We start from the raw sequence: 26,497 nt of genomic DNA, 5'->3' as shown, positions 1-26,497 counted from the left end.
GACACTCAAGTTGAATCCGAATGCTCCTCACAATACCCAAGGACCCAAAGCATCAAGATGTTGCTGAATAGCCTTTGTCTTGTACTTCACAAACACTGTAAATAAGATTGATTTTGGTATGCATTGGAATGACAAGCACCCCTATTCAAAGCGCTCTCTTTTCATTTAATGGTCTTTCAAAATTGTCTTTGAGAGAAATTGTTGGACAATGCTGATAAATCCTCTTTTCCTCCTACCTGTCATTAAACCAGACAATGTAGACAATACCTCAACTGATGAAAGCTATCCAAACCCCAAATCCTGAACATCAGAGGAATTCAATTATACTGATACAAATAATCTGATGAATTGCACGTTTTCCCCTCACATCCCTACCTCTTCTGGGAAAAACACCAGTCGAAAGCGTATAGACACTAGACAAAAAGCTTTGAAAATCCATTTTGGGATTGGAGTTTATGCCTACATTGACTTGGCGATTTGAACATACTGCATATTAGCATATCAATGGCAGAGAATGATCTGTGTCTCTATTTGAGGAAGGGGGAAAAAAACGGAGTGACATTTTATCTTTAGCAGTGTGACGTGTGTGTGTGTGCGTGACTGTGTAGCCTAATTAACGAGGGGTGTGAGTGTGGGTGTATGTGTGAGGTCAGCTATGGTGTGTGTGCAGGCGTGTGTCAGGGAGAGGTATAAAAGGTTAATGTCACCCTATCTGGGGGCTAATACAGTAAGAGTCTGAGGAATCAGGGAAGACTATAGCTGTATCAGGGACTATGTAAGTACACCTTAATACCTTCTAATTTCCCACAGGTAAACTGGCTGGAGATCGAATTAGAATTGACCATTACTGACTAGAGATTCTTGATTTCCGGGCGTTTGTAATAACTTAGTTTCAGGAATGTATCATACATTATGTCGTGAAGTGTGAATTGAGTAACTATGTAGTAATTACTTTGGTAACTCATTTTAAATGTGTCAAGTCTGTTATCATTACATTTCAACATTATTTCACAGTATCTGTTATTACCATGTATATCTGCATGACATAATTTTATTAAAAAAGGGGTTTCCCAAACTGTGGGTTCTCCAAGGGCTATGCAAGCAAACTCTGTATTACTCCAGTTGGTAATTACTAAAAGTCAACATGTATTTTTTTTTTGTGTTTTCTGAGAGTTTGATTGATGATGAACAGATTAACACCTAAACGATGGATTAACATTAGAACACCGAAAATGTTGCTCGTTTTCAAAGGAATATGCAGATAGAGACAGAGATACAGTAGGATGCAGATAAAAAAAAAATTATTGGGCCACGCTTGCGAACATTAGAAAAAGTTTAAGTTTAAACTTTTTCTCCATCTCAAAATGTGCATCAGCTAATTACAATTGTTGACGTAGTGGCACGTGATCAAATATATTTGTTAGCTATTCCCAACAGAGCTCTGTGCTAACCTGCACAGCTGGCCGTGATTATATCCGGTTCAAATTTCATATCAGCCAAATAAAATTGTTGGCATAGTTGGACCTGATCCAACATTCGTTCACGAAAGCACCCTTAACAGACGTCCAACGGCACGTTGTGATAATCAAAACAATGAGATTAGGCGTGCTTGACTGACTTCTCAAACAGCGCTCTGTACAGAGTGCCTTGCTCTTTGAAATTATTGCAGATTGTGGCATGGGTTCAAAACTCACATATGTATTTAATTCTTTCTTGTGTTAGTGTGTTGAGAAGAGAAGTGCCGCCAAAACCTTGTAAATGAAGATTACAAATACATTTAATGAGGACCTTCTTGCTGGAGTCCCTCTTGCAGACCAACACATAGGCTACTGGCAACGCTACATAAATGACCATCTGTACTATAGGCTATATTACGTAGACGTTTAGGCCTACAATTACATATACAACATGTTATATCCATTATTATAATCATCCACTTAGTCATATATAGGTTATTTGAATCGAGCATCGAGGACCAGAAGTGAAGTGTTTTCCTTCAAAAAAAAATGCCTGATGTGAGGGGGGGCTCAAACCCACGGTTAATGATGTACGATAAACTTAAATGTTGTATAGACCTTTGTTTTTTTCATTAAAGCACATGGATGTGTGCGAAACAGTTTAGCAAAAACTTGTGATTTTGTCATATGTGAAAACATGCCTTTTAGAATTTTGTCTAATTTTAGTAGTAGCCTAGTGTAACGCGGGGGATTTACACCTAAATATCTATTCATTTACATTTACGTCATTTAGCAGACGCTCTTATCCTGTAGCCAATACTACACCGCCTTTGTTATACACGAGCAGGAAGTCATCAGGACTTAACTTCAACACAAGTTCTTCAAATCAGGAGTAGAGCATGGGAATAAACAGGCCAGGTATAATACACAAATATAGATTTGATTCACAATAGGACTAATAGAAAGCTTAGACTAGAACAATCGTCTTCAGCGCTTAGCACTCTGCACAGAATCTTCTGGCCAAGGAATCAGAGTTATACCATCATCAATATCATCATCATCATCATCATCATCATTCAATAATCAAGGTATCACGTTTAAGTTCTGTTGAACTGGCCAACATACAAAACATGCATACCAACAATCCAGGAGGGCACGTCAAGGGAGATAGAGAGCGGCACCAATGGAGACGTGCACTCTTGCCATCGAACATTAAACTCCTCCATTTGAGCTACACCATGGTCACTGCTCCCATCCTCCCATGACATGCCAGTCTTTACAATGTTAGGGGAGCCCCTGAAACAAAAGAAAATCACAGCTTTTATACCAACAGCCCCTGTAGGTCTAAGCCTTTTATCAATGAAGCTAACATATGTAATTGTTGGAAGATGGTCATAAAATGGATCATTTTGCCATTTGATTTTAAGGACATAAATTATGAAACATTGAATTTGGCCTTTACTGCTGTAGCCCATAGAAACACATTGAATATCACATTTGTACATGGAAAAACTGAAAATAAATCCTTAGGAATAAGATTTTAAAGTGTCTGTCCTATATCTGAGGTATATGAAAACTCAGAAAAAAAAATGTTTTAGACCCATGTTGGGTAACTTTATTTGTGGCACTTTTTACCCCCATGCACTTTGTGCCATTTAATGGGTTACCTTCAGATGACTCCCCTGAATACCTTTCGATATTGGTGACTTATTAGTTTGTAGCTCAAACGGTTCAGATTCTATAGACGATTGTGACAATTTTCTTGTCCGGATCCTCTCACGTGTAGAAAAACACTGCTTTCACAATCCCCATGTCATGCTCAGTCTTTGCAATGGCAGAAAGGTGATTGAGCTGCAGCCACTCCAACAAACGGTAAGGCTCTAGCATAAACACATCGGGAGCTATTCAATATCCAAAATGATGTCACTGTTTGACTCACGGGCCACAGGCGCATCTATCGACTTATATATTTTTATTATTAGAATGAGGTGCACCTGTGACTGACAGACGCAGGAGGCTGTGTTCAAGAACCAGAACAAACTTCAATCCCTTCCACCCTAATTTTGGAATGTGTCCTCATATTCGACACAAAGTCAAAAAAAGCAATCTACTCAAAATCTCTGCAAGAAATAAGGATAAAATAAGGGTAAAGGGTAATAATGCAAAAACACACTATAAATAAAGTTTTGGGCAACAAATAACATGCAAAAGGCACACTCGAGATACTTACGGGATAGTAAATATCTGTAACGGCTGTCTGAGGAAGAAGTGGACCAAAATGCGGCGGAGTTAGGGTTCGTCATATTTAATTCAACGAACACTATGCAATTCACAAAAACAACAAAACTGACAGCCAACACAGTCCTGTCAGGTGCAACCACAATGACAAGAACAATTACCCACGAAACACAAAGGAAACGTAGGCAACTTATGTGTGACTCCCAATCAACCACAACCCTCTACAGCTGTGCCTGATTGGAAGTCACACGGCCAAAATCAATGAAACAATAAAAAACACACACTCCCTTCTGCCACATCCTGACCCAACTACACCCTCAACTGGTCAGGACGTGACAGTACCCCCCCCTCAAAGGTGCATACCCCGAATGCACCTACACAAAACACAGAAAAAAACGGAAAAAAACGACAACAAACCAAAAAAAATCCCCTAAACAAAAAAAAGGGGAGGGAAGGGAGGGTGGCTGCCGTCAACGACGGCACTGTGCTACACCCTCCCTCCCCAACCCACTTATCCTGGAGGTGGCTCAGGTGCAGGACGTGAACCTCGCTCCACCTTCGGCGTCGCACACTTCGGTGGCGCCGATAGCTGCGCCGGGCAGACGGGCCACTCGGGCTGACCCTGGCAGACGGACCACTCGGGCTGGGCCGGAGGACAGGAGGGTCACTCGGGCTGGGCCGGAGGACAGGAGGGTCACTCGGGCTGGGCCGGAAGACAGGAGGGCCACTCGGGCTGGGCCGGAAGACAGGAGGGCCACTCGGGCTGGGCCGGAGGACAGGAGGGCCACTCGGGCTGGGCCGGAGGACAGGAGGGGCAGTCTGGCCACTCTGGCAGCTCCGGGCAGTCTGGCCACTCTGGCAGCTCCGGGCAGTCTGGCCACTCCGGGCAGTCTGGCCACTCTGGCAGCTCCGGCTCAGGATTCACCAGGCTGGGGAGACATAACGGAGGCCTGGCTCTGGGCGCAGGCCCTGGACTCACCAGTCTGGGAAGACCCGCTGGAGGCCTGGTTTGAGGAGGTGGCACAGGAGGGACCAGGGTGGAGAGACCCACTGGAGGACTGGTCCGTGGAGGAGACACGGGCTTGACCAGGATGGGAAGACATGCAGGAGGCCTGGTTCTGGGCTTAGGCACAGGACGTGCAGGGCTGGGAAGACATGCAGGAGGCCTGTTTCTGGGCGCAGGCACAGTCTTTACCAGACAACCAGCACGCACCTCAGGACGAGTATGGAGAGCTGCCTCAGGTGACATCATTCCCACGACACGCTCATTAGGGCGAATGCCGTACTTTATGCACCACACTAGCAGCTCTCTCATCTCTCTCTCTCTCTCTCTTAATTTCCCCATTAACCCCGTCACAGTCTCTGCCTCGTATCCCTCGCTCACCTCCAATGTCATCCCGACTGGCTCTGGTTCCGATCTCAGTTCCACCGACTGTCCCGTGTGCCCCCCCCCAATTTTTTTTTATTGGGGCTGCCTCTCGCGCTCGTTGCGCTCTCTCTCCTCGTAATAGCGCCTCTCCGCTCTCGCCGCTTCAATCTCCCACTGCGGGAGGCGATGATCCCCAGCCTGAGTCCATGGTCCCTCTCCGTCCAGGATCTGTTCCCAAGTCCATTGGTCCATCACGCTGTACTCCTGCTGCTCCTTCCTCTTCCGCCGCTTGGTCCTGGTTTGGTGGGTAATTCTGTAACGGCTGTCTGAGGAAGAAGTGGACCAAAATGCGGCGGAGTTAGGGTTCGTCATATTTAATTCAACGAACACTATGCAATTCACAAAAACAACAAAACTGACAGCCAACACAGTCCTGTCAGGTGCAACCACAATGACAAGAACAATTACCCACGAAACACAAAGGAAACGTAGGCAACTTATGTGTGACTCCCAATCAACCACAACCCTCTACAGCTGTGCCTGATTGGAAGTCACACGGCAAAATCAATGAAACAATAAAAAACACACACTCCCTTCTGCCACATCCTGACCCAACTACACCCTCAACTGGTCAGGACGTGACAATATCAAAAAGACAGAGCAAAAAGGGATGTAATCTCGTCAACTTCTTGTTTCTTCATATTTTCTCCAGCTTCTCATCACCAGTCAGTTCACTTGGGGACCATAAACATATACAGTACCAGTCAAAAGTTGACACACCTACTCATTCAAGGGTTTTTATTTATTTGTACTATTTTCTACAGAATAATAGTGAAGACTTCAAAACTATGAAATAACACATGGAATCATGTAGTAACCAAAAAAGTGTTAAACAAATCAAAATATATTTTATATTTGAGATTCTTCAAAGTAGCCACCCTTTGCCTTGATGACAATTTTGCACATTCTTGGCATTCTCTCAACTAGCTTCACCTGGAATGCTTTTCCAACAGTCTTGAAGGAGTTCCCACATACTGTATGCTGAGCACTTGTTGGCTGCTTTTCCTTCACTCTGCAGTCCAACTCATCCTCATCTCAATTGGGTTGAGGTCGGGTGATTGTGGAGGCCAGATCATCTGATGCAGCACTCCATCACTCTCCTTCTTGGTCATATAGCCCTTACACAGCCTGGAAGTGTGTTGGGTCATTGTCCTGTTGAAAATCAATTGATAGTCCCACTGAGCGCAAACTAGATGGGATGGCGCATCACTGCAAAATGCTGTGGTAGCCATGCTGGTTAAGTGTGCCTTGAATTCTAAATAAATCACAGACAGTGTCACCAGCAAAGCACCCCCACACCACCACACCTCCTCCTCCATGCTTCACGGTGGGAACCACACATGCCGAGCTAATCCGTTAACTTCTATGGGCGCAAGCGTCCCACCCCTGGTACACCCTATCAACAGCAGGTGAAATATCAAGGGCGCCAAATTTTAAAACAATTAAATGTCATAATTCAAATTTCTCAAACATACAACTATCTTACACCCTTTGAAAGATAAACATCTCTTTAATCTAACCACGTTGTCCGATTTCAAAAAGGCTTTACTGCGAAAGCATAAAGTTAGATTATGTTAGGACAGTACATTGAAAATAGCTGTGTGTAATGTTTTGTCAATGCAAAGACAGGCGTCACCAAAAGCAGAAAACCAGCTTAAATTCTGCACTAACCTTTGACAATCTTCATCAGATGACACTCCTAGGACATTATGTTAGACAATACATGCATTTTTTGTTCTATCAAGTTCATATTTATATCCAAAAACAGCGTTTTACTATGGCGTTGATGTCGAGGAAATATTTTCCCTCCAATACCGCCAGACAATCAGCACAACAAATTAAATAATTACTATTCAAAAACATTGGTAAAATATTATATTGTCATTCAAAGAATTATAGATTAACATCTCGTGAAAAAATTATCTTCATCAGAAGGCACTTCCAGGATTCCCAGGTCCATAACAAATGTAGTTTTGTCGAAAAAGCTCATAATTTGTGTCCAAAAAGCTCCGTGTTGTTAGAGCATCCTGTAGGCTACTCAAAAACATGAACGACGCCCGCCGGACTTGTCTTCACCAAAGAGGGAAAAAAAATATTTACGTTCGTTCAAACATGTCAAACGTTGTATAGCATAAATCATTAGGGCCTTTTTCAATCAGAACTTCAATAATATTCAAGGCGGATGATTGCATTCTCTTTTAAAACGTATTGGAACGAGAGTACCCAAACATGCACTCGCGCGCCAGAGTAGTATCGGCCATCCGCTTATGACCAACATTCCAAGTCTCTTGTTCGGTCAGTTTTCACAGTAGAAGACTCAAACCACTTTGTAAAGACTGGTGACATCTAGTGGATGGCGTAAGAAGTGCTCAATGATTAATAAGTCCCTGTGTGTTTCAATGGCATAGGCTTAAAAGTTATTCAACACATCAGATACACACTTCCTGTTAGAAATTGTCTCAGGGTTTTGACTGTCATATGAGTTCTGTTATACTTACAGACACCATTCAAACAGTTGTAGAAAATTCAGAGTGTTTTCTATCCAAATATGTTAATAATATGCATATCCTAGCTTCTGAGGTGGTGTAGGAGGCAGTTAAAAATGGGCACATATTTCTTTCAAAATTCTCAATACTGCCCCCTAGCCCCAACAGGTTTTAACCTGTTGGGGCTAGGGGGCAGTATTTGCACGGCTGGATAAAAAAATGTACCCGATTTAATCTGGTTACTAATCCTACCCAGTAACTAGAATATGCATATACTTATTATATATGGATAGAAAACACTCTAAAGTTTCTAAAACTGTTTGAATGGTGTCTGTGAGTATAACAGAACTCATTTGGCAGGCAAAACCCTGAGACATTTTCTGACAGGAAGTGGATACCTGATGTGTTGTATTACCTTTAAACCTATGCCATTGAAAAACACAGGGGCTGAGGAATATTTTGGCATTTCCTATTGCTTCCACTAGATGTCACCAGCCTTTACAAAGTGTTTTGAGTCTTCTGGAGGGAGATCTGACCGAACAAGAGCCATGGAACGATGATGGCCCATTAGACACCTGGCGCGCGAGTTCATGTTGGGTACCCTCGTTCCAATACGTTATAAAAGAGAATGCATTCGTCCACCTTGAATATTATTCATGTTCTGGTTAAAAAGGCCCTAATGATTTATGCTATACAACGTTTGACATGTTTGAACGAACGTAAATATATTTTTTTCCCCTCGTTCATGAAGTGAAGTCCGGCGGGCTTAGATCATGTGCTAACAAGACGGAGATTTTTGGACATAAATGATGAGCTTTTTTGAACAAAACTACATTCGTTATGGACCTGTGATACCTGGAAGTGACATCTGATGAAGAGAATCAAAGGTAATGGATTATTTACATAGTATTTTCGATTTTAGATCTCCCCAACATGACGGCTAGTCTGTATCGCAACGCGTATTTTTCTGGGCGCAGTGCTCAGATTATTGCAAAGTGTGATTTCCCAGTAAGGTTATTTTTAAATCTGGCAAGTTGATTGCGTTCAAGAGATGTAAATCTATAATTCTTTAAATGACAATATAATATTTTACCAATGTTTTCTAATTTTAATTATTTAATTTGTGGTGCTGACTTGACTGCAGGTTATTGGAGGGAAACGATTTCCTCAACATCAATGCCATAGTAAAACGCTGTTTTTGGATATAAATATGAACTTGATAGAACTAAAAATGCATGCATTGTCTAACATAATGTCCTAGGAGTGTCATCTGATGGAGATTGTAAAAGGTTAGTGCATCATTTTAGCTGGTTTTATGGTTTTGGTGACCCTGTCTTTGAATTGACAAAACATTACACACAACTCTTGTAAATGTACTGTCCTAACATACTCTAAATTTATGCTTTCGCCGTAAAACCTTTTTGAAATCATAAAACGTGGTTAGATTAAGGAGATGTTTATCTTTCAAAGGGTGTAAAATAGTTGTATGTTTGAAAAATTTGAATTTTTACATTTATTTGGATTCAAATTTGCCGCTCTTGAAATGCACCTGCTGTTGATGGAGTGCACCACGGGTGGGACGCTTGCGTCCCACCTAGCCCATAGAGGTTAATGAACCTGCTCTGCATCTCACAAAGACACGGTGGTTGGAACCAAAGATCTAAAATTTGGGCTCATCAGACCAAAGGACAGATTTCCTGTGGTCTAATGTCCACTGCTCGTGTTTCTTGGCCCAAGCAAGCCTCTTCTTTTTACTGGTGTCCTTTAGTAGTGGTTTCTTTGTAGAAATTCGACCATGAAGGCCTGATTCACGCTGTCTCCTCTAAACAGTTGATGTTGAGATGTGTCTGTTACTTGAACTCTGTGAAGTATTTATTTTGGCTGCAATTTCTGAAGCTGGTAACTAATGAACCTATCCTTTGCAGCAGAGGTAACTCTGGGTCTCCTTCTCTGTGGCGGTCTTCATGAGAGCCAGTTTCATCATAGCACTTGATGATTTTTGTGACTGCACTTGAAGAAACTTTAAAAGTTCTTGAAATTTTCCGGATTGACTGACCTTCGTGGCTTAAAGTAATGATGGACTGTCGTTTCTCTTTGCTTATTTGAGCTGTTCTTGCCATAATATGGACTTGGTCTTTTACCAAATAGGGCTATCTTCTGTATCCCAACCTTACCTGGTCACATAACTGATTGGCTCTAACGCATTAAGAAGGAAAGAAATTCCACAAATTAACTTTTAACAAGGCACATCTGTTAATTGAAATGCATTCCAGGTGACTACCTCATGAAGCTGGTTGAGAGAATGCCAAGAGTGTGCAAAGCTGTCATCAAGGCAAAGGGTGGCTACTTGAAGAATCTCAAATATAAAATCGATTTGTTTAACATTTTTTTGGTTACTACATGATTCCATATATGTTATTTCATAGCTTTGAAATCTTCACTAATATTCTACAATGTAGAAAATTGTAAAAATAAAGAAAAACCTTTGAATGAGCAGGTGTGTCCAAACCTTTGACTGGTACTGTAGCTCGCCAGACTCTATAATACATCATACCCTACTCACTCGTGCGCCCTGGCACAGTTCTCTTCATAGATAATTTTTCATCTTCATAATTATATTTAAAAAAATACTTGGTGCATAGGATCAGTTGCCAAATGTTATCAATAATAGGCCTACTTACTGGAGCTCCTCGTCAGCAACTTGAAGCCAAGTTATGCTTGCTCTGGAAATGCGATCTGGAGGCTCTGTACTTAGGGTTCGTGCTTCGTACTGACTCTTCATGTGCCTCCCAAATTTTGTAACAGTGCGGAGCGGTCCGTATAGCTCAGCATCGACATGATTGGTTGATGGTAGATGAGGGCGGTAGGTTCTGTATAAACACAAACTCACTTCCTTGACAACTCCCTTCACAACAGCTATGCGAAACACAAGAGGTAAGAATGCTCTGACTTCATGCGGAGACCGCATCTCATTAAATGCTACACGGCCACCACAGACAATGTCAGATTGACCATGTAGCGGCTGTTACGCGCTCATTGGTTACACTGATGGCATGGGCCATTTCTCGGCCTGCACCCCACAGCCGAACCGAAACGAAGAACCCAGTCCCTCTATGCTCAACCATGTACTGTCACTGAGGCAGCCATAAGCTCCGTAACAGAGAAGCACTCTTCTCAGCAACATCCACCTCCAACTTCCCTCAAGGCAGTGACACCTCCAACCTGACACACATACTTATCCAGCTGCCAGGCTACACGCCACACACACTGTGATGTCAGCGGGCACCGCCATTATGGACACAACCGTGCCAAGTACCGTTCCTTAGCGCATCTCAATCCCACTCACCCAAACACCACAGCGCACACCAGGCTTCAGAGGCTCCCTAAAACCAAGGCCAACCCAGGGCCGCACACAAAATCAAAATGCACCAATACCAGTAACGACCCGTCATCAAGGGCAGGTGGGTCAGAGCACCTGTTTTGAGCCAAACCTGTTTAGCTAAAATATAGATATCTATTTTTAGTGCCTGTTTTGCATGTTATTTTGGCATTAATCAGTTTGCAAATAATGTAAAAAAAATATATTAAATCATTGACTTAATAAAGCTGCATACAAACATGGTCTCTTTTTTTCTTTCTTGAATAAGGAATCTCCAAAATGCAGGTGTTTCAGCCTAGCTTAGTGCTTTCTGTGGTGGTGGTGCAGCCAGTGGAAATTACAGAGCCTAGGGGTTGGTAATGTTCTATAGTTGCGCTGTGATTGGCTCAGTGTTATGTCACTCATGGGAACACTACGTCACCACAAAATCTATGGTTAGAGCTCAAAAATGCCCATCCAAGAAGGCTCAAAGTCATTGGCCACAGATAAAATAAGGTAAAATCACATATCTACAGTATCTTTGATTGGATATCATACTTTCAAAATCACATCTTAGCTAGCATTCATCATCATGAATCAAGGCAATCTACTGGCAAATCCTTTTAATTTCTTGTCTTATGAAGAGAAATAATAGATCAAATGTATCGGTGCTCATCGGCCATTGGACACAAACAATACACAACAAGTTGGAAATCGCAAATTCAACAATGAGTGGTTTGGAAGGAATCAGTGGCTAACTACAAGCATTGCAAAGCAATCACTAGCCTGCTATTCAGTGGAGTGGGTGTGTGGTCCAAGTCTGGGTTTAAGGGTCACTTCTCCAAGCTTAAAAGGATAAACATTCAACATTGGCCATGCTGTCAATCCAGCATGACTTCTGCCGTGCTCAGAACTACTGGAAATCTCAGACTTCAGTGAGTTCAAGATAACTGGGAACTCGAAAAAAAATGAGCTCCCACTGGGAAAATTCTTCTTGAACAGTCATCCAACTCGGAATTGCAAGTCGGGAACTATAGGCCTCTTTCTCGAGCTCCGACCTGAAGATCACTGACGTCATCATGAGTCAACCCTGTTTTTTTCAGAGTTCCCAGTTGTCCTGAAAGCACCATAAATCCAGAGAATGCCAGACTTTGATGACAAAGTTTGATGACAAAATTTGCCCACGAAGGACCGCCAACACACCTTCCTGTTCAAGTGAGCACAGCAAAACAAGGTGAGTCCAAAAGTGTAGTGTATGCTGCTGCATAAATTATGTAATATGCCAGGAAGTAAATGAGGCTGAATTAACTGTTTCGCTGCCAGACAAGGCTCCGCTGAAAGCCAGGTGTAGCAGTGGTAAGGTGTTGGGACTGCTGTTAGGACAGTTTTATGTAGGCCCTAACAGTTTTTAGGCACGGTTTGTCACCATTATAGTGCAATTAATGTATTGTTTAGTGGTATGTTGTGTAGTGTAGTGGCTTTGCTGGTGTGCATCAAAAAAACTCAAAAAATCCCCACAAAGTTTTACATGCTAAAATCGCCACTGACCAATACAGTAGTTTATATAAAGTTAACTAAAAGGCAACCCAAAAAATTATATTCAAATACAGGTCTCAGAAAATCAAATAATATTTGAAAATATTTTGAATATATTTCAGTTATTTGAATGAGAAAACGGTGTAATTGATGGCTACCAAAAACTACAACAGTTAGTTGAATTAGTCTAAGTGTATGATCATAAGCACAATACATGAGGGAAATGGAATCATCTCAACACTAGTACAGACCACTTTTACAGCTTCAAAATGACTAACAGATATATTTTCATAATGAGTGAGACAAAGGTAATACACTAACACTTGACATAATGTTCTTATACATGTGTAGTAACTTTGATTACAATAGAAACATTGTGACATAGGACTTTGGAAATTGCATAATAATGGAGTTATTACAGTCACTGTTCCTTTTGTACTGTCAGCTCATTGTTATATAATACTTTGGTAATTGCATAGCAATGTAAAGTGTAAAGTGTTACTGAGAATGCTAACAGTAACAAAATATGGCTATTAAGTGTTGAAAGGGTGACTGCCTGCTTAAATCAACTACTGCCAGTGCCGGACTACAGCATTTGAGGCCCCGGGGCACAGACCTTTTTTTTTAAGAAAAAGCTAATATCCTGCAATTCTACACTTTTTACCTTTGGGCAGAAAAAATTGTGTTGTTTCATAGCTCACCTCATGCTTTTGTTCACATTATGACAGGAGGCTGAGAGAGAATTTTGCCATTTTAAAGCACATTTTTGGTTCTTCTACACATTTTGCCATGCAGTTGAGAAAGTTGTAATCCTGTAATTCTATACATTTTGCTAGCATATGCCATCTGGGGCCCCCCCGACACATTTTTGGGGGGGGCGGGGGTTGTGGGCCCCCTTGAGGTGGGGCCCCCGTTTGGTAATCCGGCCCTGACTACAGCTAAGGTAGGTTGAAAATCATGTTACTTTGTATTCTAAGTAACCTATCTCTTTAAAGATGGCATAGTGTGTTTGAAACAAGAACACTTGCCCTCAGATGAACAAAGAGGTTCAAAGTTGTTTTTGGTAAGCATCCAACTTACTGTTTGCAAATTTTGCAAATGGCTTTGAATTATTCTGCAGTATGTTCAGGTATCATAAAATGAATTGCAGCTTTCCAGATACGTTTTAAAATGTCAAGTTCACAAGTACAGTGAAATGCCTTAATTGCAAGCTCCAAACCCAACAATGCAGTAATCAATATCCATTTAGCACTAAAATTAACATGAGGTAAATAAAAAAAAATATATATATAGATATGTATATCTATATATAAATATACACAATACAGTGCATTCGAAAAGTATTCAGACCCCTTGACTTTTTCCACATTTTGTTACGTTACAGCCTATTTAAAAAAAATGGATTACATTGTTTTTCCCAATCAATCTACACACAATACCCCATAATAACAAAGTCAAAACGGAAATATCATATTTACATAAGTATCTGACCCTTTACTCAATACTTTGTTGAAGCACCTTTGGCAAAGATTACAGCCTTGAGTCTTCTTGGGTATGAAGCTACAAGCTTGGCACACCTGTATTTGGGGAGTTTCTCCCATTATTTTCTGCAGATCCTCACAAGCTCTGTCAGGTTGGATGGGGAACATTGCTGCACAGCTATTTTCAGGTCTCCCCAGAGATGTTAGATCAGGTTCAAGTCCGGGCTTTGGATGGGCCACTCAAGGACATTCAGGGACTTGTCCCGAAGCCACTCCTGCGTTGTCTTGGCTGTGCGCTTAGGGTTGTTGCCCTGTTGGAAGGTAAACCTTTGCCCCAGTCTGAGGTCCTGAGCACTCTGGAGCTGGTTTTCATCAAGGATCTCTCTGTACTTTGCTCTGTTCATCTTTCCCTTGATCCTGACTAGTCTCCCAGTCCATGCCACTGAAAAACATCCCGACTGCATGATGCTGTCACCACCATGCTTCACCTTAGGGATGGTACCACGTTTCCTCCAAACGTGACACTTGGCATTCAGGCCAAAGAGTTCTATCTTGGTTTCATCAGACCAGAGGTGGCTTTTGGCAAACTTCAAGCTGGCTGTCATATGCCTTTTACTGAGGACTGGCTTCCATCTGGCCACTTTACCGTAAAGACCCGATTGTTCAGTTTGGCTGGGCGGCCAGCTCTAGGAAGAGACTTGGTGGTTCCAAACTTCTTCCATTTAAGAATGATGGCCACTGTGTTCTTGTAGACCTTCAATGCTGCAGAAATGTTTTGGTACCCTTCCCCAGATCTGTGCCTTGACACAATCCTGTCTCGGGGGCTCTAAAGACAATGCCTTCAACCTCATGTCTTGGTTTTTGCTCTGACACGCACTGTCAACTGTGGGACCTTATATAGACAGCCTATGTGTGTGCCTTTCCAGATCATGCCCAATCAATTGAATTGACCACAGGTGGACTCCAATCAAGTTGTAGAAACATCTCAAGGATGATCAATGGAAAATGGATGCACCTGAGCTCAATTTAGAGTCTCATAACAAAGGGCCTGAATACATATGTAAAGAAGGTATTTCTGTTTTTTTTGCAAACCTTTCTAAAAACCTGTTTTCGCTTTGTCTTCAACCCATTACACTAGTCAAGGATGCAGAATTTGTTACAGGAAATAATCACTGTCACTGCTCAGGTTAGCATGGGGATACATGTGCCAGGTTATGTAATGGGAACAGCTAATATGTAGCGTTTGATCACGTGCAACTACATCAACGATTTTAATTGGCTGACTCGCATTTTGACAGGCAGAAAACGTTTCAAATGAAACTTTTTCTAATGTTCGCAAGAATGGCCCCAGTGAGTTTTGAGGAATTACATGAAGTTGTTGTGAACGTTTCATCTCTGCAGACGATGCTGGTATCCCAAAAGCATGTGCAGTCGGTTGCTGTCATGGTTCTTGTCGTCTTCACAGTCGGTCACTGTCAGGAGAATGAAAGGTAAGTCTCTGGTTCCTCTTAAGGTTTATTCCTTTATTGTTTTTTTTAATACTTTTGAACATGCTGAAAGTTCCTGAAGTCTATTTTTCACACCTTGTATTTGTTGCGAGCAAACTACACACTGCAGCTCTCTCCTCCTTGTCTCTCCTCCTTTATCATCTTTCTATCACATTATTTTCAGAAGACATTACTGTACTCCTCTCCCTCCCTGCTTAATAATACATATATTCTCTGCCCCTCACCCCTCCTCTTCTCTCCTTTCCTCTACTCCTCTCCACTCCTCCCCTCCTCTCCACTCCAGCAGGCGAGCGGTAACGGAGCACCAGCTGATGCATGACCGTGGCAGGACCATCCAGAGCCTGAAGAGACTCATCTGGTTGTCCAGTGCCATGGAGGGGCTCCACACCGCCCAGACCCGCTCCTCCTCCCTGCTTCCCCGCACCGCACTGAACCCCATCCCAGGCTACACCCCGGGCCTCTCCCCTGCCCTCAAACCACACTCTGCTGGCTCACAATCTGGGGAGGCCAGCAACAACCACAAGGGGTCACTGGAGAGACTTATGAAAAACTTCTTCAGCCCCAACCTCATGGACCTCTCTGAGGGGGAACCATAGACCCCGCAACTCCTCAACTCCCAGAACCATCTCTATTTCGCATTCTGTGTCGCTGCTTTGATTTTCAATGAGTATGTTAGCCTACTAAAAGTCTGCACATGAAAGTAAAACAGACCATGACTTTTATTCATGGCTATCTGCTTTGAGCCTGCTATTTTTTACATGTTTTTCACCCATTAGATCTCTCAGCCTGGTCTCATAGACTAGATGTAACATAGTAAATGCAAATCCGGGACACTCAAATGAACTAAAGTAGGGTGGGTGGGCGTATAATGCGAATGTCTAGCAACCTTAAGGTTGCGTGTTTGAATGTCATCAAGGACAACTTGAGCATTTTTGCTGATTAGCAACTTTTCAACTACTTACTACTTTTTAGCTACTTAGCATGTTAGCTAACCCTTCCCCTAACCCTTTTAGCTGATCGTTCCCCTAACCTTAACCCTTTTAGCTAAACCTAACCCTAACTATAACCTTAACCCTTTGACCTAAGTCCTAAACGTAACCCTAACCCCTAACCTCAACCCCTATTCTAGCTAACTTTAGCCAGCTACCTAACGTTAGATACCTAGTTAGAATTCGTAACTTATCATACATTTTGAAAATGATAAACATATTGTATGTTTTTCAAATTCATAACATATTGTAGGTTCTGTAAATTCGTAACACATAATATGAATTTTAATTTGTAACAAATCATATGAAATGGGTGATGGACATCCACAAATGAATACATACAATATGAAAGGTAGCATATCATACTAAATGGAGTGACTCGGATTTACATGCAGAATAATACTAAATGCTCTGAGATCAGGTTGGATCTCTGTGAAGATGTACTGTAAATGTCAACTAGTGCTGTATGCAACAATGCATGGTCGTCTCAAAATACTTTTTCTTTATCCGCTTGACGATGATCGCAATCATTTTTAATTGATTCTTAATTTACTCTAATGTTCTGTTAAATGTCTTTATTAACCAAGACCCAGAAATATCTGCAGATTGCTTTGACTCCCCTGTCTCTGATGGTCGTTCACATGTTCCCAGTGTATCAGTGCTGTAAATATTGTGTGATGAACATTCCACAGTCTTTTAATAGAACCACTCTATTATAGAACCACTCTAATCTGGAACCCCTCTAATCTGTGAATAGTGGCTGATTGGCGCTCGTTTGTCCCATCGGGAGACTAGAGGCAGTCCTCTTAAAAGTCGGCTGGAGCTAGGCTTTTGTCTAGATAACTCAACAGCCAAGGATTTCTGCTCTGAGTTCCATGGATTCTAACTGGGTTTTCAACCTATTAGTGGAGATGATTATGTGGAAACTTGTAGACCAGGGGATGTATCATTTAAAGGAAAGTAGATGGCTTTAGTTGTCACAACAAGAAAAAGGGGTCAACCACATTTATTTCAAATCCAAATTGTCCGTTTTTTTTGTGCTAACAATGATTTAGAAATGAGAAAAAGATAACACTTTTAAAACTCCACACTTCTTTATTTTCACTGTGTATAAATAATGTACTTTGCTTCAATTTCTACAGACAGATCTATATAATCTTGAAGTTGAAATCGTGTGCTCATGCGACGCTACAATCTCTACTCATTCTTTCTGTAAGAAATGTTGGATCATTCAATCACTATTGAAAACGAACACCATCAAGTAACATTAATGTTTTTTTTGCTACAATAAAACGTGTAAAACAAAGATATTGAACGTATCTCATCATAACTCACAAATGTTGAATTACTCCTAATAACAAACATATCTGTTAATTCTCTAGAACTTAACAGTTTGGGGTATTGTCATTAACAATATCTATATGAATATTCATACATAGAATATCATTCTAGTCCTCTGAATGACAGACTCAACATTAGTGCAGTTATGAAACGTCCTTTCAGGACAGAAGGAGAAGGATGAATTATTATAACTTCAATTGTAATAAAATAATAACTTATACTTTTATTATAACCAATAGTCATTGCAAAGCTCTTATCTTGATGTTGAGGATTGATCCACAGATCCATGTGTCCTGTGAGGACAACCCCAGAATAGAGAGTGGAAGCTGGGACAGAGAGCTCCATGTGGAGGAGGTGGTCTGGAACTGGCTTCATAAAGGCATACACAGCAGGATGGCTTGACGCACATGCGCAAGCACACAAACTGGTTGAGTCCTGTACACATCACTGAGGATCTGAGATGGTGGAGGTGGCAAGTGATGGGAGAATTCTGGGCCAACAGTATTCCTGACAGAGACAGAGAGAGAAAAAGAGAGAGAGAGGAGGGAATGAGAGAGCATTGAAATCCACAGCAACTCAAAAGTTATTGATATCGCTTCATCGGAAGACAAGAATACTACACTTCACACTCTGTTGACTTATCAGAACTTTAACTAACCTTTAGGCATCCTCTGAGGATCAGAACCCCAGGATTGAAGCTAAACTTCAAGTCTTCAGGCCCTAATCCCACACTGACTGGTTATGAGGCTGATTGATGACTCTTCTATCCCTTCTCATGGCCCTAACATTCAATGCTCATCGACACCCTGCCTCCATGTATACCCCTGCCTTCCCCTGTATCCCCAGCCTCTCTCCCAAGGCACCTCTCTGCATCCCCCCTGCCTCTCTCTGCCTCTCCCTGCCCCTACCTGATCTGTCTTTTCCTGCCTTTCCTTACCTTCCTGCTTTCCCTACTTTTCCCCACCTCCCCTGTCTCTCCATACCTCCCCACCTCCCCTGTCTCTTCCTTTCTCCTCTGCCTCTTCCAATCTCCCCATAAATGTTAGCAGCTGCCCCCATTAGGCAGCAGTGGATCAGCCAGGGGAAAACAGTAACTGTATCTGTTTGTCTTTCTCTCTGGCGTCATCCTCGTTGGCTTCATTGGTCTGGCCCCTCACTGGTTTTGCATGAGAAAAATACACATTTCTGAGATCAATGACTGCATGCAACTATGTGCATCCCTGCATACCGGCATGTGTATTTGTGCCTGCATAAGTGTGCATATGTTGGCCTATGGCCTATATGTGTGTTCCTCTCCCCTCCACCTAATGTGATCACTACATGATGTCAGCCAGTTTCTCTTTAGTTATACTACAGTAATATTACAGTAACTCACTGTGATCACTGCATGATGTCAGTCAGTTTCTCTTTAGTTATACTACAGTAATATTACAGTAACTCACTGTGATCACTGCATGATGTCAGTCAGTTTCTCTAGTTATACTATAGCAGTGTTCAGCAACCTTTCAAGATCACTTTCGCAGTCAAAAAGCAAGGTGAGCTCTACCACTCAGATAAAAAAAAACTAACTTAAAAACCTAAACCTAAACATTAACTTAATAAAAACAGTTCTGTAGGAATGAGGTTTGTGCGGTAGGCCTAATACATTATCACAGCATATTGGCTACATGCCTGGCCTGCCAATATTGTTATTCTCAGACCATATTAAATTTGATAACAAAATAGATCAGTTGGTATAGAAGCTGCAAGGCACAGTTGAGCATAAATATAAATAATTTGCAGATAATTAGCTTTTTTATTTTACTGGTCTGATGGTACCTGGTCTGATGGTCATGGTGCTTTCAAGACAGCTGGGGGAAAAAACGAAGTCAAATCATGACAACAGTCAACTTCAGGTCAGTCAATTCCCAGATGTCTTGAATGCACTGAAGTCGGAAGTCTGAGATTTCCAAATTGCCAACTGGGCTCTCGAGTGGCGCAGCAATCTAAGGCACTGCATCTCAGTGCAAGAGGTGTCACTACAGTCCCTGGTTTGAATCCAGGCTGCATCACATCTGGCTGTGATTGGGAGTCCCATAGGGTGGCGCAAATTGGCCCAGCGTTGTCTGGGTTTGGCTGGGGTAGGCCGTCATTGTGAATAGGAATTTGTTCACTGACTTGCCTAGTTAAATAAAAATTATATATATAATAATTTGAACATGGCATTAGTCTCAGTGGTGGGAGAGAGCAGCAGAGGGTCTGCCTCTCACGGTCCCTGCTCTTTCCTCCGGTGAGACTGGCTAGAGAGAGGACACAGTCTTCCACCTGAAGGTGAACCTCGAGTTGCATCTGCCTCAGGCACAAATTCATGTTGTTCCTATGACCAGAGAAAGTGAAATACTCCTCGATATTAAAATAGACAGGACGAGCTGCTATTAATAATAGAAACGCAGGGCTATCTATACACTTGGCTACGTATACATTGCAGCGGGAGTGGAAGTAGAGAGAAGCGTCTTTTATGTTTTGTAATAGTGTCGAATAAAAGCAGTGTTGACAGTGTTGAATAAAACTTAGACATGAACTCACTCATAAAAACTGCAGCTCTTTGCTATATTTGACAGGCTCTCTTTGCTGTATTCTTTGACAATTATGAAATCTCACGTAGGCTAGCATCACACTTTGCTGTGGATGGGGTCGTGGAAGCTGTAGGTATGCACAGTAATTTCAGCTATCCGATTGGCCAGTAAAGTAGGTGCACTGGAGTTAGCCACAGATAGCCACAGAGTTTTTCTTTTCAGACAAATGAAATTGTTCAAAATGGGAACACTTTGCCTACCCGGTGTGCAGGGCTTCTGAATCAAGTGCATCTACCGCCAACAGTGCAACACGAAGAACAAAGGGAGCTTTTCTACAGAAATGTTTGGTGATCTACTAGGAATGCCTTGAAGGTCGACCAGTTGATCGTGTTCGACCAGTTGGTGACCAGTTGGTGACCACTGTACTACAGTAATACCACAGTAACTCACAGCGATAACTGCATGATATCAGCCAGATTCTCTAGTCATACTACAGTAACACTACATTAACTCACTGTAGTCACTGCATGATGTCTGCCAGTTTCTCGTGGTAGTACTCATAGTTGTCCTGGCAGTCCTCCCAGGGGGTGAACGTTAGGTCGTCATTCGCCACAAAAGTGTCCCAGACATAGGTGAAGTCCATGGGTTTCATCATCCTCAGCTTGCACCCTGCTTGAGACAGAGCATTCAGCCCCGCCTGGATGTCTTGATCCTCCCACTCAAACAGCCGGGCTGAGAAGAGAGTCATCTTGATGCTCTTCCTGGCCTGAAGGGCCTCTGCGATCTTAGCTGCACAGACCGCACAGGGACTGGATGACATGTACCTGGGACAGGGGAGGAGGTAAAGTTGAATTAGGCACAGATGATGAGGTCATAGTTAGGGTTCTAATTGTTGCATTAAGTGCTGCTAAATTTCTGTGAAACGAGCCACAGCTTTCTGCGTAGATACTGTACGGATGTGACAGTGCATTTGAGAGAGATTTCACAGGTCACGGTATATTTGATAGATATGGAACAGGTGACTGTGTGTTTGGCCGATAGTTACCAGGTGTATTTCACAGATATGTGTCTGAGAGATATGTACCAGGAGACCATGTATTTCAGCAATATGTCCCAGGTTACAGTGTATTTGAGAGATATGTCCCAGATTACAGTGTATTTGACCGGCTAATACTGTAGATATATCCCAAGTTACAGTGTATTTGAGAAATATGTCCCAGGTTACAGAGTATTTGAGCAATATTTCACAGGTTACAGTGTATTTGAGAGATATGCCCCAGGTTACAGTGTATTTGAGCAATATTTCACAGGTTACAGTGTATTTGAGAGATATGCCCCAGGTTACAGTGTATTTGAGAGATACATATCAGGTGACAGCGTATTCGAGAGATACTGTAAGCTAATGGTCAAACGTTTTAGAACATCTACTCATTCAAGGGTTTTTCATAAAGCTTCTTAGGGCTAGGCCCCTTTTTTCTCAATTTCCACCTGAATGACGTGCCCAAAGTGAACTGCCTGTTGCTCAGGCCGTGAAGCCAGGATATGCATATAATTGGTACCATTGGTAAGAAAACTATTTGAAGTTTGTAGAAATGTTAAAATAATGTAGGAGAATATAACACAATAGATATGGTAGGAGAAAATCCAAAGAAAAAACAACCAGAATTTTGTTGAGAGAGACCATGCTCTTACAATGGCAAGGGCATAGTGAAAATGAGCTCCCAGGATGCAATTCTTATGGCTTCCACAGGGTGTCAGCAGTCTATGTTCAAGGTTTCAGGCTTGTAACTTCCAAAACGAATAAGAAATATCAGTTTTAGTACAGGGACACAGTCTTGGAAATGCGTGTTTGCGTGCACCTGCTAAAATCGGTTTCCTATTGAACATACTTCTTTCCGTAATAAATATTATAGTTTGATTAGATTTTAGGGTATCTGAGGAGTAAATAGAAACATATTTTGACTTGTTGAAACAAAGTTTAATGGTACATTTTCAAATTCCTTTCTCTGCATGTTGAACAAGTGGATTACTCAAATCGATGGCGACAACTAAACTGACTTTTTGGGATATAAAGAAGGATTGTATCTAACAAAACGACACTACATATAACATGTTATGACCATCATGTTATAGCTCTGACAAATCAGAGGAAGATTTTCAAAAAGTAAGTGAATATTTAATCGCTATTTGTGAATTTATGAAACCTGTGCCAGTGGAAAAATATTTTGATGTGGGGTGCCATCCTCAAATAATCGCATGGCATGTTTTCACTGTAATAGCTACTGTCAATCAGACAGTGCAGTTAGATTAACAAGAATTTAAGCTTTCAACCGATAAAAGACACATATGTATCTAAATGTTTAATATCCATAATTTGTATGATTATTTAGCAGGCTTCAGAAGTTTTCTTAACACTTTTTTGGTTACTACATGATTCCATATGTTATTTCATAGTTTTGACGTCTTCACTATTATTCTACATTGTAGAAAATAGTAAAAATAAAGAAAAACCCTTGCATGAGTAGTTCTAAAACTTTTGACCGGTAGTGTACGTACCAGGTAATAGTGTATTTGACAGCAGGGTCGTAGTCTGGGAGAGTCTGGAGGAAGAAGGCCTGCTCAGCGTGGGCTCCTGAGTGTTCATCCTCCAGGTAACCTCTCATCAGACTTTCATCAGCCTTCCCCTTGTCCACCAGGTAACACAGGAACGTCTTGTTACGACCTGACGAGTACTCCACGTTCTTGAACTGGAACTTGAATTGGAACGGGTCGATGCGGTCCCTGGATGGAGAGGGAATATGGGGATGGGGTTAATTTAACAAATGGGAGAAGGGTTCTCTACCTTCAGTTCTCCATTCAAGGTTATTTAACTTTGGAACATTTTGTCAACCCAAACTTAATTGTGTTATAGTATATTATATCGAAGTGTTTCTTCTAAGAGTACAAATGTTATACAGTTATCATTACAGAATCACTCCTATAAGGGCCTCCCGAGTGGCGCAGTGGTCTAAGGCACTGCATCACAGTGCTAGCTGTGCCACTAGAGATTCTGGGTTCGAGTCCAGGCTCTATCGCAGCCAGCTGTGACCGGGTGACCCATGGGGTGGTGCAGAATTGGCCCAGCGTCATCCGGGTTAGGGGAGCGTTTGGCTGGCAGGGATGTTATTGTCCCATCGCGCACCAGTGACTCCCGTGGCGGGCTGGTGGCAGTGCACACTGACATGGTCGCCAGGTGTACAGTGTTTCCTCCAACAGGTTGGCTTCATGGTTAAGTGGGCATTGTGTCTAGAAGCACTGCAGCTTTGTTGGGTTGTGTTTCAGAGGACGCGCGGCTCTCGACCTTTGCCTCTCCTGAGTCCGTGTGGGAGTTGCAGTTGGGGAGAAAAGTGGTAAAAAGCTATATATAATAAAATATTATCTCCTATATCAGACAGACCGGGGTACACAGGACTAATTTTAGGGCATTGGCGTGGCTTAGCGTGGAATGCCAGCTCTGTATTTTTAGCCCTCTGACTCAATGACCCACCTCAACATTAACCATGGCGGTCCAGGGCTTTGTGTGGCCCCGAGGTGCTCAAGATCATCCCACTGGTACAGTATGTGGTCGGTACTAACTGGACAGGACAGAGGTACAGCACTACACTATCTAGCTATGGACACAACTCTATTCAAAAACCCTGTTCTTAACATTTATCATAGCCCTAACTCAAAATCAAGAGCAAAAAGCTCATATTTGTGCTCATCAATTTCGAAATTTGTTCCACTTTAACCCTGTCTAGTAATAATCTACGCTATTGTATATTGTGATGTAGTCAGATGGTGAAGGGGAACAGTCGCTTATTGAATACAATAGTTTTAGTGCCTCACCATAAACTAGAAGAAGTGCATACAACTTTTACGATAATTTATTTCCCAAGATGTCACAGCTCTTCAGGAGTCCTCTCTGGAAGGCAGGTCCATATCATGACAGGCATTCAGGAAACCTGACCCAGTCCAAATGTTTTGATTATGAGTCAGCTATTTTGTGTGTCTAACGGAGGATTTTAATGGATATCTTGAGTCAATTGCGAAGTGAATACACCGGTAATCACTAAGTAATGCGTAGGCTCTGTCCACAGAAATGGCTGAGGGTTGTTGTTTGGGCCTGTCCTGTTTTAAGAGGGTCATGTGTTTCAATCTCATAACGGAGTCTTAATCCCCTTTGACTAGCAGATCTCCTATTAGTCAGGCTGGGCTCTACCAGACGTGACACTCACAGACACAGAGGCCCTGTCCCAAAAATATGGAGAATGACTCTTATCTTATCACTTGTTCCTTCCTTAAATGTTGTCGTGCTGGTTTTGATTGCGTTCCTTTTATGTTGTCATGCTGGTTTGAACCAATTCAGGACACTTTCAAGAAGACAACACATCTGAAGTAAAAAAAAAACATTAAAAACATAGCTGAAACCCATACAAAGGTGGTGACTGGAAAGTATTACACTTTATCCCTTTGGTTTCGCAACATATGCGCTGTATATATTTCATTTGTTGCAGTGTTAACAAATGTAACCTCCAACACAGTCACACCCAAAGGATGACAACAGATCCACCAGATGGAGGGGTGATAAAAACAAAATCAGAGGGTATTTCCGTGCCCTGGGCCCCTCCGAAACCAAGACCCTTAAATCCCACCCTAAACAGGAACCCAAACACAGATCAACTCAGAATGGAAAAATCCCCCAGAGCTATATCTGAACCAAGCCCCTCACTGCTGCAACATGACCCACCACGCTAACACACCAAGTCACAGGTGATCAACCAATGACTGTGCAACTTTACAATCCAGGCCTCTGGTGGTTAACCAATGACTGGGCCAGATGAAATCGGTGGAGGCATATTTAAGCTCTCAGACAACACTGTGAAGGTATTGATAAGAGAACTTCCCTACATTTTCTGTCTGGCCTTATCAATAGGTTGGAAACGATCCAAAACAGTACGCCTTCATTTTGGATTTAATTTGACTTTATGGTTAAAGTCAGTGGCTATGTTCCTACCTAATATTTGACCACTTAGTTAACATTGTGACAGCAGTGCCACTCTTGAGTCGTATGGACAGTCACAACAAAACCACTGTGAACGTTCCAGTGTTCAACAGAGTTGAACATTCCACAATGTTCTACAATGTCTTTCAGTGTTTCACGATGTTCTAAAGCCATTTCCCACTGTCATGTTGGTATTTCTCTCCATAGTAGGAAAAGTAACCCTCGCCATCCCTCTAAAGGTCATTTGGCAACACTTTACATTCAGTTCTTTATGCCTACCTTTGGTAACAACTATATTATTACTCAGGTGAACATAGTAACTGCTATGTACAGTAGTAAGTTACTCTGTACTTTGGTAATTACTATGTAATTACTCAGCTATATTGTAGGAAACAAGACTTGAATAGTAATGACATGAAAGGCAAGTCCATGGCACTTTATGTATAATGAAATGAGAATGACAGCCAACCAGCTGCCAACAACAGACATACAGTACACACACACATGGTATCTGTTGTCACCCACCCTTCGATGATCTCCCAAGGGGGCAGCTCAATGGGTTCGTACTCCCCATTTTCTCCGTTAGCTTTAGCCGCCGCCGCTTCCACGTTAGCCACGTCTTCATTAGCTGTTGCTCCCTCTTCCATTGGGACCTCTCCGTTCCCCTCCACTTTCTCCCCCACTGCCAGGACCTTCCCCTCCTTCTTCACTACACTCGACTTCACCTCCCTCTTCACCTCCCTCTTCATCTCCGTCTTCATCTCCGTCTTCATCTCCGTCTTCATCTCCGTCTTGACCTCCTTCTTGACCTCTTTCTTGACCTCCAGAGTCACCGCTGTCTTTGTCGTCCTCTCTTTCTTCCTCGCCACCAGTTTGCTGCTGGCAGCAGCGCCCTTCTTGTCGGCCATGGTGACTGGTCCGGGAATGGTAGTCCTGTGTATGATTGTGAAGTGTGCAGTTGAGTGTGTGTGAGAAGGGGAGGTGGTAAGGGTCTGGGGTTTGAAGCAGAGATAGGGGAACGAGGACAGGAGAGTTACAGAGAGATAGAGGAAGGGGGATAGCAGAGAGAAAGAGAGAGAGATAGGAGTGGGGGTGA

The 26,497-nt window shown here is 42.3% G+C and overlaps 2 protein-coding genes across 3 annotated transcripts; one reads left to right on the top strand and one right to left on the bottom strand.

Annotated features, from left to right (window-relative positions):
- Positions 1-90: 90 nt before the first annotated feature.
- On the top strand, positions 91-18,188 carry pth4 (parathyroid hormone 4). 2 transcript variants are annotated; one of them, XM_045691504.1, is made up of 3 exons: positions 91-775; positions 15,387-15,475; positions 15,780-18,188. In XM_045691504.1, exons 2-3 carry the CDS (start codon positions 15,390-15,392, stop codon positions 16,087-16,089), a joined length of 396 nt encoding a protein of 131 aa, XP_045547460.1. In that variant the 5' UTR covers positions 91-775; positions 15,387-15,389; the 3' UTR covers positions 16,090-18,188. The 2 variants fall into 2 exon arrangements, with proteins under 2 accessions (XP_045547460.1, XP_013987314.1); XM_014131839.2 differs by having other exon boundaries at positions 113-775; positions 15,777-18,188.
- Positions 17,558-26,497, bottom strand: LOC100196684 (C->U-editing enzyme APOBEC-2). Its single transcript, XM_014131835.2, has 4 exons — positions 25,927-26,497; positions 22,935-23,159; positions 20,894-21,202; positions 17,558-18,330 (listed from the first exon to the last, which is right to left on the bottom strand). The coding sequence occupies exons 1-3, from the start codon at positions 26,307-26,309 to the stop codon at positions 20,899-20,901; spliced, it is 912 nt and encodes a 303-aa protein (XP_013987310.1). The 5' UTR covers positions 26,310-26,497; the 3' UTR covers positions 17,558-18,330; positions 20,894-20,898.

This window comes from Salmo salar, chromosome ssa12 (assembly GCF_905237065.1).
Source record: "Salmo salar chromosome ssa12, Ssal_v3.1, whole genome shotgun sequence".
Classification (NCBI taxonomy): domain Eukaryota; kingdom Metazoa; phylum Chordata; class Actinopteri; order Salmoniformes; family Salmonidae; genus Salmo; species Salmo salar.
The sequence above is the reverse complement of the archived record's forward strand: the minus strand, read 5'-3'. Positions and strand labels throughout refer to the sequence as shown.